This window comes from Zootoca vivipara, chromosome 16 (assembly GCF_963506605.1).
Source record: "Zootoca vivipara chromosome 16, rZooViv1.1, whole genome shotgun sequence".
Taxonomy (NCBI): Eukaryota; Metazoa; Chordata; class Lepidosauria; order Squamata; family Lacertidae; genus Zootoca; species Zootoca vivipara.
Genome location: NC_083291.1, coordinates 20,246,711 through 20,262,150, shown reverse-complemented (window position 1 = coordinate 20,262,150; position 15,440 = coordinate 20,246,711). Strand labels below are relative to the sequence as shown.

Below are 15,440 nucleotides of genomic sequence, written 5' to 3'. Positions count from 1 at the left end.
AGTCATTGATATCTTAAGGATGTAAATGGGAGAAAACAGGCAAATTTAAGCAATTCTCCTTCAACCACCCCACCTCCCAAAACAATACAGAGCATAATGCCTCCCCAGGATCGCATACTCAAGATATCTCTCGACATCCATCAATTGGCCTTTAACACGGTTGGGCAGCTTAGCAAACAAGAAAGCTGTGAGGAAGGCAGCCTTAATCAAATCTCACACCAGCCATGAACTGGGTGTCTTCAGAAGCTGCTTCCTGAGGCAAAGAGCATGACAATATGCCCCCATCCACACTTTCGAGCTTCTGCATGTTCACGCAAATGCCTGGCCACACCCACAGTGCACAAGCACATGATGGTATGTTTGAAACGCCACCGAAAGAGACTGTTGAAGCCAGTTCAGATGTCACTTTTGTGGCACGGAGCCACTGCTGTGTGGCACAGGTCCACACTGACCTGGTAATGCGGACAGAGACTCCGCCGTGAGCTTGGCAACTTCACCGCCCTGGGATCTTTGGATAAAGTGTGGTATATGAAGTGAACAAGTAATAATGATTTATTCCCGCACTAGGAGACTGGAGTTACGGGGTTGCGGTGTTCAAAAATGCCAGCATCTCTAGATGAATTGACCCCACCTTGACCACCCAACCCAACAAATGGACTAATATATGAGGTCGTTGAACATGTGAAGAACAGCTGGTTTTTAACAAAAGTTGCTTCCTTTCATAATGAACTTCTGAATGGTTTGCTTTGAACAATGTCAACATAGGAAATGGGGGCAACTTTTTCGTTCGGGAAACTAACCCAAAGAGTAAGAAATTCTGACCAGATTAATTAAAAGGGGAGGAAAGAAGAACTCTAGCTCGTTGCCGAAGCAAGACGTGGTGGCCATTTTAAGACATTCCAAAATTCGCTTGGGGAAAACAAGCCCTCTGTTGTTGAGGTAATGCCAAAGCATGGCTCCTTCCAAAATTCTCTGATTGGCCACCCTGCATAGGAGCCACCTCCTAGGGGCTGAGGGACCCCCCACAACAAAGTACTTGCTCCCCCACCCCACAAACATTGATGGGCAGTACCACTGAAATGGTGTGTGTGCACCATGACTTGTGATTGATTAGGTGGGGCAGAGCTTACCTGTGCCCCCCTATTTTATTCCAGAAGGCGCCCCTGCCCCCCCTGCATTTCACTCACCGCATAGCACTCCTCACAGAAGGGCTTTTCGTCCACGTTGTAGAACTGCTGGCCCTGCAGCTGCTTCTCACACTTGAAGCAGGTGAAACACTCCACGTGGAAGAGCTTGTCTAGGGCGCGGACAGCCGGCTGCGTCCGCGACAGGGCTTTGTGGCACAGGCCACACAACTCTGCAGCAGCGGCAGGGAGAAGAAGGGGGAGAGAAAAGAGGAGCGTGAGAGGCTGCTGGCAGGTCATTTCTCCATGCCATACGTATCAACGCCTCCAGGCAGGAAAGGGGACGCAGCTACCATCTCCATAAGAAGAAGATGGTAGCATTCAGCGGCAGGGAGATGAACAGAGGGAAACACGCCAGACCCCCACCCCCAGACCCCTGTGTGTCTGGTTGCCGATGAAGGCACTGTAGCAGGGGGTGGTGGCAGCAGTAGACCGAAATCCCATTCCCTCCCCATCACCGGCACATGCAAAATATTTTTAAAATGTGCAAGCACACCAGAATTGGAGGCCTCTGCGTGTGGAGGTTGGTCCATGTCCTTCATGAGCTTCTGGGTCAACATCTCCAGCTCCTCAACCTCTTTCATGGTTAGGACAGAGTTGCCCCTGGGAGGGTCTGATCCAGTGTTCACAAAGGGCGCCGGGTTGCGCTGGACAAAGAAATCAAGAGTCACTGAGACTGGAATGTCCTTCCTGCTAGTCTCCCGGGAGCCACATATTCTAGGAAACAGATATACGCTCAAGATCACTTAGTATGGCCAAGCCACCCTTTAACATTGTTCTGCAATGCAGAAATTCCCCTGCCTTTCCACACAGGCTTTCCCCCCTCATTATCTAGCCTGTACCCTTCCTTCTCCCCGCTGAGACGACCAGATTTTGGAAAGTTTCCTTTTCCTGTAATAACTGTATTGATGAAGAAACTTCCTTTTGAGGAACTTCTCTCCTCCATTTGCTTTGCAATGGTTTTGCTGGATGGAAGGATTCATCAGACAGAGTTTTACCTCTGGGTTTGTTTTTAAAAATTCCTTCTTCTATAAAAACCAGCGAGAGAAAAAAGCACATGTGCCGGGTGCCCTTTTGCAACTGCCCTCAATAGCATGGGCTTTGTTGTTAAGCTGGCAGAGGGGAAATCTCTCTTACCAATACAAGCACAGAGGAAGAGGAAGAATGTAGCTTCATCCTTCTGGGAGCCCACAGACCCACAAATCTTTCCGAGGCCTCTCTTTTAAAATGGCCGCTAGGAACTACAGCAACAGATGTGGCATCCAGCCCGATTTGATTTATTGCTGACTGGTATAGCTCAGTCGGTAGAACATGAGACTCTCAATCTCAGGGTCGTGGGTTCGAGCCCCACATTGGGCAAAAGATCTAGATCAGGCATCCCCAAACTTCGGCCCTCCAGATGTTGTGGACTGCAATTCCCATCTTCCCCGGCCACTGGTCCTGTTAGCTAGGCATGATGGGAGTTGTAGGCCGAAACATCAGGAGGGCCGCAGTTTGGGGATGTCTGATCTGGATCATGGGTAGGCAAAGTAAGGCCCAGGGGCCGGATCTAGCCCAATCGCCTTCTAAATCCGGCCCGTGGACGGTCCGGGAATCAGCGTGTTTTTACATGAGTAGAATGTGTCCTTCTATTTAAAATGCATCTCTGCATCTCTGGGTTATTTGTGGTGCATAGGAATTCGTTCTTTTTTTCTTTTCTTTCAAAATATAGTCCAGCCCCCAAGAAGGTCTGAGGGACAGTGAAAAAGTTTGCTGACCTTTGATCTAGATCAGGCACCCCCAAACTTCGGCCCTCCAGATGTTTTGGACTACAATTCCCATCTTCCCCGACGACCACTGGTCCTGTTAGCTAGGGATCATGGGAGTTGTAGGCCAAAACACCTGGAGGGCTGCAGTTTGGGGGTGCCTGATCTAGATGACTCTCATGGTCCCTTCCAACTCTATAATTCTGCTCTCTTCTCTTCTCTTCTAATTTATCTGCCTATATATAAACCCCGAATGAAAAGAGAATCCTGCTTTGCACACTTCCCTTGTTTCTCCACCCCAAGTTGAGATTTATTCCCCACTCACCACGTCTTGCGGGGCAGGCGGTTGTCCAACAGGACGGGGCTTCTCCTGAACCTGGGGCTTTTCTCGATGTTGTGCATAGGTGAAAGCAGGCGGCTGTGGCCTCGGGGCTGGCCCTGTGCCAGAAGCGGGTGGGAAGCGAGGCTGCGGAGGGGCAGCGGCCGCCTGGCGCGGGAAGCCGGAAGGGGTCCCAGCAGCTGCTTTGGGTACAAATCTGGGGGCCACGGCAACGGGGGGTGGAGTGTATTTGGGGGCTGACGGAGCTGGAGGAGGAGGAGGGGCCTGCGGTCCTGGAAGCTGTGTCGATGGCGAGTCTCTACTCTGTTTCACCCACGGCGGAGGAACAGAAGCCGTTTCTTTCTGCGCTTTGGGCACGTAGCCTCCGCTGAGGCCGGAGGCAGCGTTGGAAGGGAAGGAAACAGGAGCTGAAACATCCTTAGGTGGAGCAATGGTTTCTGGGGAAGCTTTAGGTCCAGAAGCAATGCCTACGTGAGCCATGGAACCTGGAGATACCTGCAGAAATAAATATGTTTATCAAAGGGGAGAAGAGGCCAACATCATAGCAGCCACGGCCATCCAAACCAGACCCATCTTGGTCCAATCTGCTCTCAGTGTGGAGAAGAGGAACAGAGAGGAGATTTGGGGGGGGGGAGTACAGGAAAGAGGGGGTTGTTGGAGCCAGACCTTTGCCCACACGCCTGTACCCCATAGCGTGGGGAAATCCTCCTTATCCCTTTGCAAGCAGATTACAGAGGCTTGGCTACTCCAGGGTGAGAAAGCTCACCGGAGAGTAACTTGCCCAGAGACTAGCTTTGTCCTTAACAAGAGCAGCCTTTGGATCGCAAATCCAAGCAGAGTGAGCCTGGCTCCATCCTCTGTCTCTCCTGGAGAAACCATAGAGAAACCAGTACTCACTGAGGACGTCAACCTATCACTGGGCTGCACCACTTGTTGGCTGGAAGTGGGGGCTCGCCTGACCGAGTGCTCTGTTTTCTAGAAGAAAAGATAAAGAAGTTCTCTTCATGCAGAAAGCTAGCACGTCAAGCAAAAGGGTCCTACAGTAGCATTAAGCTAAGTTTTACTCAAAGATGACCCACTGAAGTGAATGAGCATGACAAAGTTAGGTCTGTTAATTTCAATGGGTCTATTCCTCCGAGTGAAACTTCGCTGAATATCACTCAAGTCTTCTTAATATGCTAATATTTTAAAATATGGATATACCCAGGGCTTTTTTCCCAGCCAGAATTCACCAGAACTCGGTTCTTGTTCTAAGATAGGCATCCCTAAACTTTTGCCCTCCAGATGTTTTGGACTACAATTCCCATCTTCCCCGACCACTGGCCCTGTTAGCTAGGGATCATGGGAGTTGTAGGCCAAAACATCTGGAGGGCCGCAGCTTGGGGATGCCTGTTCTAAGAGAACAAGGGAAGTGTTCATGGTGAGTTCCGGCTCCTCTTTTTCTAGAAAATTAGCACTGGATATACCTACAAGAACTTTTTGCATGGGGAAGGGGCTCTTCAGTCCTCGGAGCGGTCAGCTGTAGCCTGAAGTGGCCAGGCCCAGGCTGGCCCCCTCAGTGAGAACAAGGCCTTGGACAGGCTACCCTGTTCTTGCAGCTCACCCGCGGTTTGAAGGGATCGTTCTTCTCCATGTCATCCAGCATTGAGGACAGAGTATCAATCTCCAAATCAATGCTGCTCATCTTTCCACGGGCCTGCCCCTTTCCGCCACGGAGAAGAAAGGAAGTTACATGTTAGAGAGGGTTACTAAGCCCGTCCTGAAGGCTGTCAGTCAACAACAGCCTTTCACATCCATTTGTTAGTCCACTTAGCAGGACAGCAACGTGTCGGAAGGGAGGAGAGCAAAGGGCTGGTACTTTGAATTGTGGGAGAATCTCAGCTGCTGTGATTTGCGTTTTCAAAAAGGGAGCTTCTAGCCGCCAGGATGCACATTGAGATAGAAAAGCTATTCACCTTTCCCCCCCTTATTATTGCAAGATTACAAGGCTGAAAACGAATTGTGTTTATTGTCAGCTGCAGCTAAAATTGACTCATGCCATAGCATAGCAGCAAAAAAACCTGTGCTGTGCACTAGCCAACCAGATGGTGGAGATGTCGGGTGCTTATCCTGGCACCCAGGCATCTTCACTTGGTCGCAAGTGGTCGATAGTCAGGTGCAAAATGCGCCTGGCGCCTGGCTAATTTCGAACACCGCTCAGAAGTGTATGAGCAACGCCTGGTGAAATCTCAGAAGCCAGGGGGATGGCTTAAGATGTATCGCCACTGCTCAGTGCATGCAAAACATAAACCTTTGCTCCTCCCCGAGCCACTGAGTCAGAAATGTGCAACACAGCGAAGTATAAAACATATCATATATATTGCCGCATATATTGCACAATTACGTTCCAAGGAAGAGCCATAGCTCAGTGTGCTTGGGAGGCAAAGAGTCCCAGGTTCAATCCCTAGCATCTCTAGGAAGTTCCAGGGAGATCATCCCTGTCTAAAGCCCTGGGAGACGCTGCCAACAATGCTGAGTCATAGAATCACAGAATTGTGAAACTGGGACCCACAAGGGTCATCCAGTCTAACCCCCTGCAATGCAGGAATCTCAACTAAAACACCCATGACTGATGGCCATCCAACCTCTGATTTGTACTAGACTGGTTCTGTATAAGGCAGCTCCCTATGTTCCCATTTCAGTTCGTTTCACTTCTAATTTGTACAGCGCTTTTCTATATTACCGTACTATACACAAGGCGGTTTACAAGCTGAATAATCAACTAAATAGGCACACACACACACACACATCTGATCCAATACAATACAAAGAAGTCACAATAACTTCAAAATAAACAACTTAAATAAAGCAACATTCAACAATCCACTGGAATATAATAGTAAACAGTAAAATTAAATATCAGCAGCTAAGAATTAGGCAAATTACACTTACCAATTACAATAAAGAATAACGAAACTATAATCAATAAAAATAACGGCAAGTCACAATGCATAAAATACCACAAAACATGCAAAACCATGTAAAAGGATCCAATTGAGAAACAAGGACAAACAACTTACAAAACATTTTTTTAAAAAAATATCCCTTAACCCTCTTCAACCATATAGCCATTTTTCTGGATTGGTGTGCAACATCATTTCATTTGTATGGCTTACTTACAGTGGTACCTTGGTTCTCGAACTTAATCCGTTCCGGGAGTCCATTCGACTCCCGAAAACCAAGGCGCAGCTTCCGATTGGCTGCAGGAGCTTCCTGCACTCAATCGGAAGCCACGGAAGCCCCAGTTGGACGTTCGGCTTCCCAAAAATGTTCGCAAACCGGAACACTTACTTCCATGTTTACGGCATTCGGGAGCCAATTTGTTCGGCAACTAAGCTGTTTGAGAGCCAAGGTACCACTGTATTTCCCCATCTCTGGGTGTGGAATTTTAATCACATGAAGAATGTGCAGGGCGCCTGCATTCCTGGGGAAGGCCAGAGGGGGGCGGCAGTTTTCTCATCACCATCCCATTCTTGGGACCACCTGATGGCTTGTTTCTTGTGCAGTCTATACCACACCTCAGCACTGCTATAGGCCACACATCCAAACATCATGGGAACAGGAGAACATGGGCATAGGCAAGATTTTTGTTGGGGGAGGGGGAAGGGGATAGGACTTGGTTGAGGGGGCTGGCTTTTGGGGGGGGCAGAACCAACGTGATTGGTCAGTTAGTTAAGTACAGTGGTACCTCGGAAGTTGAACGGAATCCGTTCCAGACGTCTGTTTGACTTCCAAAATGTTTGGAAACCAAGGCGCAGCTTCCGATTGGCTACAGGAAGCTCCTGCAGCCAATCGGAAGCTGTGGAAGACGTTCAGGTTCCAATGAAGGTTCGCAAACCGAAACACTCACTTTTGGGTTTGCGGCATTCAGGAGCCAAAACGTTTGACTCACAAGGCATTCAGGATCCAAGGTATGACTGTATTTCTATTGTTTTACTTGATCGGGGGGGGGGGGAGGCAGCTGTCCCCCCTCCCCAGCTACGCCCATGCAGGAGAACTATGGCAAAACAGTTATTTCCCAATAAACCTTCCCCTCCCCACAACCACCGCCATCTGCCCACCTTGACAGCATTAACCTATATGAATACTCACCTGGGGGGCAGGTAGCACACTCAAAGCCACCGGTTCCTCATCCAGCATTGGCGGAGGAGGCGAAGGGAAGACGTCTTCTGGCGCTGGGGGAAACGGCTCCTCGAATGGGGGAGGCGGGGGAGGGAATGTACTGTTTAAGGAGACAACCATCTCTTCCCCGGGAGGGGGAGGCGGAGGGGGTGGAAGCTCTGCAGAGAACAACAAATGGGAACATCTTATTATTATTATTATTACTACTACTACTGCTGCTGCTGCTGTCACAGTGCCCCTTGAACACACCCTATTAAAACCAGCATTCGAAATTTGCTAGGCGCCATTTGCACCTGGCTATTGGCCACTTGGTATCTGATGCCTAGGGAATCCTTGGATCTGGACTGTTTTCACTTAGTAGCAACACATCCTGTAGAATTTTATCTGTTATATCAGGCATCCCCAAACTCGGCCCTCCAGCTGTTTTGGGACTACAACTCCCATCATCCCTAACAGGGATGGTGGAAACAGTAGTCCCAAAACAGCCGGAGAGCCGAGTTTGGGGATGCCTATGTTATATTTTATCTGCGCAATTACATAGCTGCCAACTCTCCCTTTTTTGCGGGAAACTCCCTTATTCCAAGCCACAGCTGTCAACTCCCCCCCCTTTTTTTTGCTGGAAATTCCCTTATTCCAGCGCTGTTTCCCGCTGCTATCCTGGATTGTTAAATATACCATAGACTGTCCCCGGGACAGGTGAGGCTGCTGCTGATCCCTTATTGTCAAATCCGAAAGTTGACAGCTATGCAATTAGGATGAATTTCAAGGAACCCAAAAGCCATACAGTATTGGAAAAATACGACTTTCGAGGCGTCTGGCCCCAAAATGGTAACTAGGCATACCTAGCCTGAAATCTGAAAGAGGAAACCAAGTCACACACTCAAGAGCAAGAAGCCAGCTGCACATCCTTGCAAATGCAACATCTTGCTGGCTGTGCCAGCAGCACAAAACAAGACCTGCTGCATTCCTGTGTCATCCTGGGAGGAAGAGGAGGGGGGGAATTTCAGCATTTGGCCTTTGGGGACAAATACTGACCCTGCCTACTCTCAAAGGATTACAGCCAGATTACAGCCAGGGCAGCTAGAGGGAAAGCACTCTATCCTTGTAAGAATCTGGGCGGCGGAGGCAACAACAGATTCCCCCCTGCCCTCTCCCACTCTCCCTCATCATGCAAAGCCAAAAACAACAACATTAGCATAGCGTATTCATAGTGTTCATACACATTGTTTCAGCAACTCTAAAGCATTGATTCCTATATTGCGGGTGAAATGCAAAGAAAACATTGGTTTGCCTATAGGCTACCTATCGAGTTTGTGACTGGGGCCAAGTTTAACCCCAGAGCTTCCTGGCTCACACCTCTAGGCCACTAAACTACACCAGGCACCCCCAAACTGCGGCCCTCCAGATGTTTTGGCCTACAACTCCCATGATCCCTAGCCAAGAGGACCAGTGGTCAAGGATTATGGGAATTGTAGTCCAAAACATCTGGAGGGCCGCAGTTTGGGGATGCCTGAACTACACCAACTCTCATGTTTCCCTGACCTGTATTTTTGCTGGGGAGAAAAGGACATGCCAAGAATTAACCTCAGGTTGACCAAGCAGCACCTATGAGATCATCCTTGGGCAAAGAAGTGTGAGACACAGTATGTACCGGTATGTATGTACCGTGTTTCTCATAAAATAAGACGTACCTATAAAATAAGCCATGGCAGGATTTTCATGCATTGACAAAATATAAGACATACCCCCAAAATAAGCCGTAGTGGTGGTAGCAGGTCTGGATGGCGCCATGGAAGAGGAAGGTGCCTGTCAGCGGCCGGAACCGGCTGCTGCTGCCCCTCCAAAACGCCCAGCAGCGTGCGCCACGTGTAGCCCCGACCCGGCAAGAGCCCGAGCCAGCGGGACCCAGCAGCGCACCCCGCGGAAGCGCTAACAAATCGCCCAGCAGCACCATGGGGAGTGCCCCAAGCCAGCGGGACCCAGCAGTGCTCTGTAGCACTTTGAATCCTCCTCCTCCTGCTGCGGCTCAGGGTGCTCTGCACAGCGCTGCTGGGCGCTTTGACGGCGCTTCAGCTGGGTCCCGCTGACTCGGGGCTCCACGCGGCGCGCGCTGCTGGACGCTTTGATGGCACTGCAGCAGCAGCAGCAGCCAGTTCTGGGGCGCCCTGAGCCTCTGGGAGCCGGCAGGAGGAGGAGGAGGCCTGCCGGGTCGGCGCCCAGCAGCATCACGCGCCCCGAGCCAGCGGGACCCAGCAGCAGCAACGCCAGCCGCGGCAGGAGGAAGCAGGTGCCCAGAACCATACGGTACTTACTGGTAATAAAAATAATAATAAGACACCCCCCGAAAATAAGCCATAGGCTTATTTTCTTGAGTGAAATAAATATAAGACGGTGTCTTATTTTAGGAGAAATACGGGGGTATGTATGAATGCATACACTTGGATGTACTACAGCAGTTGCAGGTGGCATGTTGAGAAGGGATGTTTTTTTAAAAGGCATTTTACAGCCTCTGCCAAGGCCCGGCTCCCAGACGGGGTGTTAGGGTGTTAAAATTCCTACTGTTAGAAAAAGCTGATTAGCAGCTGATGTAATTTCAAGCCTTATTCTACAGCACACTGGAATACAGCGCAGCGGCATTTCTGCCGTTCCACCGTATCTTTTAAAAAATACTTCCTTTCATCTCGCGGAACATTTTTGTTATTGGAGGCAAGAAATTAAGGAGGAAAAAACAGAGCTCCTTCATCTAGTTAAAATATACTTAAGCTACCTTTTGCTTCGGTGTCGTAGCCATGTGGCTTAGATCGTTTTGCACCTGGCACTATTAACCTGATTGGCATCATCTGTGGCACAGCCACTGGTTGCTTGCTGTGTTCTGGAGCCCTTGCATGGAATGAGCCATGAAGGAGTTATCCCATCGGTGCAAAGTTGCAGAACAGAGTTTCAGGGTGACAGCAACAACCAACTGGAAACCCCAAAAAATTAATTGCCAGGAGTAGCGCTGGGCAATATCTGGATTTCAACACTGCAACATATCACCAGCTTAACATCCTGATATGCCGATCTATCAGGATGTCTGAAATAAGGATGGAGGTACATACAGTGGTACCTCTACTTATGAATAACTCTACTTACAAATGTTTCTACTTACGAATGGAGCTCCGTCCGCCATCTTGGATGCGGTTTAGATAGGATTTTTTCTACTTACAAATTTTTAGATAGGGTTGCTTCGACTTACAATTTTTTCCGACTTACGAATGTGCGTTCGGAACGCATTAAATTCGTAAGTAGAGGTACCACTGTAGAGGCATTGCCTGGCTTCATTCATTTTTCATGCATTTTTGCCTGATTTGCTGCTCCCTGGGAGGGCAGAGCTGAGCCGGGGCTGCAGGAATTAAGAGGAGCGTTGGCTGGCTTCATGGTTTTCCCCAAATTGTGATTGTTGCTTAGCACGCATCATGATTCGCGATATATTGCCAGGTCAAAAACTATGAAACCGATATTGCGATATGGACTTCAAACCTGTTTTGGAAGATATATTGATATATTGCCTAGCTCTAGCCAGGAGTACAGATAAGCCCATTAGCAGACACCAGCAACCAATGCCCACTACTGCCAGCCATCAAATCTGCAACATCATCTCCAGATCTAAGGAAGAGCCTTGAGGGTTGGAGAGGTGGGAAGGCAGCAGGATCCATAAAATAAACCAGTAAAAGGTTTCCACATACACAGGGGAGAGGGGAAGTAGGCATGGACATGCTCCCGTCGGCTTTTCTCTCCGTCCCTGCCGCCACAATCCTACCTAGCATGGTTTGTTGGGGGTGTCAAGTGTTGTTAGGTGCCCCCCTTTCCCCTGACAGAGCTACGATTCCCGGAGTTCCCTGTGCAGATGTTGACTGTCAACCCACTCTGGGAAATGTAGCTCTACTGAGGGGAAGAGGAGTTTCCTAACAACACCCTTAGCAAATCACACTACCCATAATTCCTTGGGGGAAGCCATGGCTTTAAATGTACGGTATGAAGGCGTCCCTAATCTTTTCTACAAGAACCATTAAAGCCCCTCCTCCTGGTGACTAGATTGTTGCATGTCTGCTTAAAAAATAAGCATTCTAATTTGAATGGGGACAGATAAGCCAGCAATATCAACTTGATGCATTCACATCCTCTCAGGCAAGCAGAGGGCTCTTTTAAACCCCTCCTCCTCCCCCCTGAAAAGCATTACTAAACAATACAGCCATTAAAACTGTGTGAGCCAAGGTCCAAGCGGGTGGGGTGTTAAAAATGCCTTTGTCTGTGCATCAACTCTCAGGAGGAAAAGCAGAGCCAGGAGGAGGAGTCCTTGGACTGGAGATTGTGATGGCTGCTAACTCAACCCTCAGGCTATATCCCTCCATTGGAGTCAGGGAATGAGGACAGAGGAAGTGAGCAGGCAGAGGACTATGTCTGCCAGAAATGAGAGCAGCCCTCTTCTTCTTCTTTTTTTGGGGGGGGAGGGACGAATGCAATGCTTCTCGATATTGCTGGAGGGCTCCGTCTGTTCACACACCAAAACAAAAGTTTCCCAGCTTTGTTTGATCAAGGTGTGAAAGACACATGTTTGTGAGTGGTGGGTGGGTGCAACCATACTAGTGACAGCTTTTATCATCCCTGCAAACTGATCAGATCAAAACACACAGGGCTGGCTGTCCTCTCCTGGACAAGGGGCTAGGTTCCAAAAATGCAAAAAAAAGAAAGAAAACAAAACCCAATCCTTGGGTTTACCAGTCCCCACTCTTTTTTTCTTTTCTTTTTTTTGGAAAAAAGAGAGATTTATGTTTCACCCACTGCCTTCCAAAGTTCTCAGAATGAGTCGCAAAGCTTTAGGTTTCACAAATGTGACACAGACCTAATTTTCACCTCGCAGGCGAGTGACGCGAGGCAAGGTTCATTTGGCCATTCAGAGCCCAACCAGGCCACTCTGAGGAACGTAAAAATATGCATTTTTTAAAAAGCAAAGTTACCACGCACGCATAATTGTGAGGACTCCACAAGCATAAAACACAGACTGAGAGAAGGGAGAGAGTGTAAACATGCATGGAGCCCAGCGAGGTTTTGTCTCCCAGCCAAGCCACAGCCTTGAGAGTGGGTGATGGGGGGGAAATGAGAAGAAGAAAATGGGGCAGCTGGAATATACATGAATTCTAAACAACAACCAAGGAGCACATGCACGCCAACAGAATTGGGATGCGTGGCAGAGGGAAAAGGCAGTTGCAGAATCCACAGGTACAAAGGGGAAGAGGGGTAGAAGCATCAACAAGGAGACACACAGAGAGAGCTGCAACATGATTGGAGAACACACAGGGGAATCCACTGCAATGCGGTCCCACTTGGAGAACCAACAGGAAATCCAAGAGTTAAGTGATGCTTCCTGTTTACTGTCTAGTAGTTCCCAGGTAATCCTATAAATCAGGCATGTCCAACAGGTAGATCGTGATCTACGGGTAGATCACTGGATGTCTGCGGTAGATCACTGGTAGATCATTGGCTCTCCCCCCCCCCAAAAGAAGCTGAACAACTGTGGCTCCCCTAAAAAAAGCTCAACATTTTACCTCCTCCCTGACAAAACTTTGACCTGAACCCAAAAAAGGGGGGTAGATCACTGCCAGTTTTTAACTCTGTGAGTAGATCGCAGTCTCTTGGGAGTCGGCCACCCCCGCTATAAATTCTCACAAAACACCAAAATGCTGGGGACAACACCACTGTCCAAGTGAACAGCTGGCCAAGAATCAAGTTATATTCTGCGCCCGAGCAAGTCCTTGAACGTACAAGCAACGTGCATTGATACAGGAAGCAGCAACAGTGCTGGAAGCATTTTGCTGAATTAGTTGGATTTTATACCAGCATTGCTCCCTCGGGGGTGGCAGGTGGCAGGGAGGAACAGAGGAACAGGAACAGATTTTTTCCCCTTCTTTTTTTTGTCTAACGTGGGTGCTGAGTGATGGAAGTACAACATTGAGGCAGATACTTTGCAGGTTGCGGCACTAAAACTGTTCCAAGCAAAGGGGTTTGGGGGAAAAAAGTTCCAACACAATGCAAGTATCTATCTATATTTAAATATTTAAATGGACCATAAAGAAGGCTGATTGCCGAAGAATTGATGCATTTGAATTATGGTGCTGGAGGAGACTCTTGAGAGTCCCATGGACTGCAAGAAGATCAAACCTATCCATTCTTAAGGAAATCAGCCCTGAGTGCTCACTGGAAGGACAGATCGGACGTGAAGCTGAGGCTCCAATACTTTGGCCACCTCATGAGAAGAGAAGAATCCTTGGAAAAGACCCTGATGTTGGGAAAGATTGAGGGCACTAGGAGAAGGGAACGACAGAGGACAAGATGGTTGGACAGTGTTCTCTAAGCTACGAACATGAGTTTGACCAAACTACGGGAGGCAGTGCAAGACAGGAGTGCCTGGCGTGCTATGGTCCATGGGGTCACGAAGAGTCGGACACGACTAAACGACTAAACAACAACAATATTTAAATAGTACAGTTCTATATTTATTGACCAGGAACCCTGTCTCAAGAGGAGCCCTGCGCATCTGGAGGCAATGCAATTTATTTGCAATTCAATTTTTCTCATGCATCCTGATGGAACAAGAGATGTCGGACCCTTTCAGTCTCCTGTATGGTCAAAGTAGAGAACAGAGCACATGGTACAACTGATCTTGGAATGTACCACTCTGGAGCAGGGGACAGAAATCTTGAATGGCTCCCACACAGGCGGCGGGGGGGGGGGGGAATCTGCTCTTAGAAACCTTGCAAGTCAGGAAGTAGGCTAGACTAAACCCTTTTGTAGTCATCACCAGCGAAGTCACCTTGCCGCCTCAAGTGATGCAGCCCAGGAACAGTTTCCCCACATGATCTGTCGTGTGTGCAGTTTAGCCCTGAGATATGACTCAAAAAGGTCCTGTATTCATTACAGGGTGAGGAGGCATTCCGTCCCCTATTGCTAATCTTAGGACATTCATAGGATTATACTACCATTTTATTTTTTTCCCTCCGTTCATCAGTTTCAATGAGCAACATCGCGACTTTTGATACTTCAAAGTTTGATGTTTCAGGTCATTTAAAAGATTTATTAGAAAATGATGCAGAAGAAGGCTTACCAAGTCCCTCCATCGTGAGCCAAAATTACACATTAAGAAGTACCATGTGATCCAGCCTTTATGGACTGTGCCACTTAATGCAGGTGGGGTAAAATCATGTTTGAATGCTTCCCTCCTCCCCATCTTTTAAAAACTCTTCCTATTCATAGGAAAGGTAGGGGTTGAATAAGGCATCCCCCAACTCGGCCCTCCAGATGTTTTGGGACTACAACTCCCATCATCCCTGACCACTGTCCTGTTAGCTAGGGATGATGGGAGTTGTAGTCCCAAAACATCTGGAGGGCCGAGTTTGGGGATGCCTGGGTTGAATGAACAGAGCGCCAAAAGGGTGGCTGTAACAAAATCAAAATTCTGTGGTCCCTAAATGACTAAAAAGTCCTAAGGCAGTATAACGCTCCCAAGGATGAGAACGCGCCCCCCCCCAAAAAAATACCAATTTTTGGAGAAGTTGTGCTAGGCCAGGCATCCCCAAACTTCGGCCCTCCAGATGTTTTGGACTACAATTCCCATCACCCCTGACCACTGGTCCTGTTAGCTAGGGATCATGGGAGTTGTAGGCCAAAACATCTGGAGGGCCGCAGTTTGGGGATGCCTGTGCTAGGCTGTTGAACCAAAACCAACCAAGAGTCCTCTTAAAGACCAACAAATTATATTATGTTGTTGGCGTAAATTCTCATGGATTAGAGCCCACTGAATTAGATGCACAGAGTGTGATCTGCAGTTGCCAAATATCCATATGCCCATGGGAGCTAAGCAGGGGTCGGGATCCTCAGGCCTGGGGGGAAGGGCAAATGTGCCCCTCCAGGCCCCTCTGAGCCTCCACAGGCCCCCACACCTCTCTCCCCATCCCTGCTCTATGCCCACCTCAG

The 15,440-nt window shown here is 48.7% G+C and overlaps 1 protein-coding gene and 1 non-coding gene across 8 annotated transcripts in view; one reads left to right on the top strand and one right to left on the bottom strand.

Moving 5' to 3' along the window:
* Window positions 1–15,440, bottom strand: part of ZYX (zyxin) — a 41,701-nt gene that overhangs the window by 13,750 nt on the left and 12,511 nt on the right. For 5 of the 7 annotated variants that reach the window (XM_035097047.2, XM_060268843.1, XM_035097051.2 and 2 more), the window contains 6 exons: window positions 7,401–7,588; window positions 4,873–4,971; window positions 4,167–4,244; window positions 3,255–3,764; window positions 1,681–1,831; window positions 1,188–1,357 (listed from right to left, as the gene is read on the bottom strand). In XM_035097047.2, coding sequence (XP_034952938.2) covers window positions 1,188–1,357; window positions 1,681–1,831; window positions 3,255–3,764; window positions 4,167–4,244; window positions 4,873–4,971; window positions 7,401–7,588 — 1,196 coding nt within the window. The remainder of the gene's footprint in view (window positions 1–1,187; window positions 1,358–1,680; window positions 1,832–3,254; window positions 3,765–4,166; window positions 4,245–4,872; window positions 4,972–7,400; window positions 7,589–15,440) is intronic. The other 2 variants (XM_035097048.2, XM_035097049.2) reach the window with 2 other exon arrangements.
* TRNAE-CUC (transfer RNA glutamic acid (anticodon CUC)) lies at window positions 2,470–2,543 on the top strand. The gene has a single exon. It is a non-coding gene; the product is annotated as a tRNA-Glu (tRNA).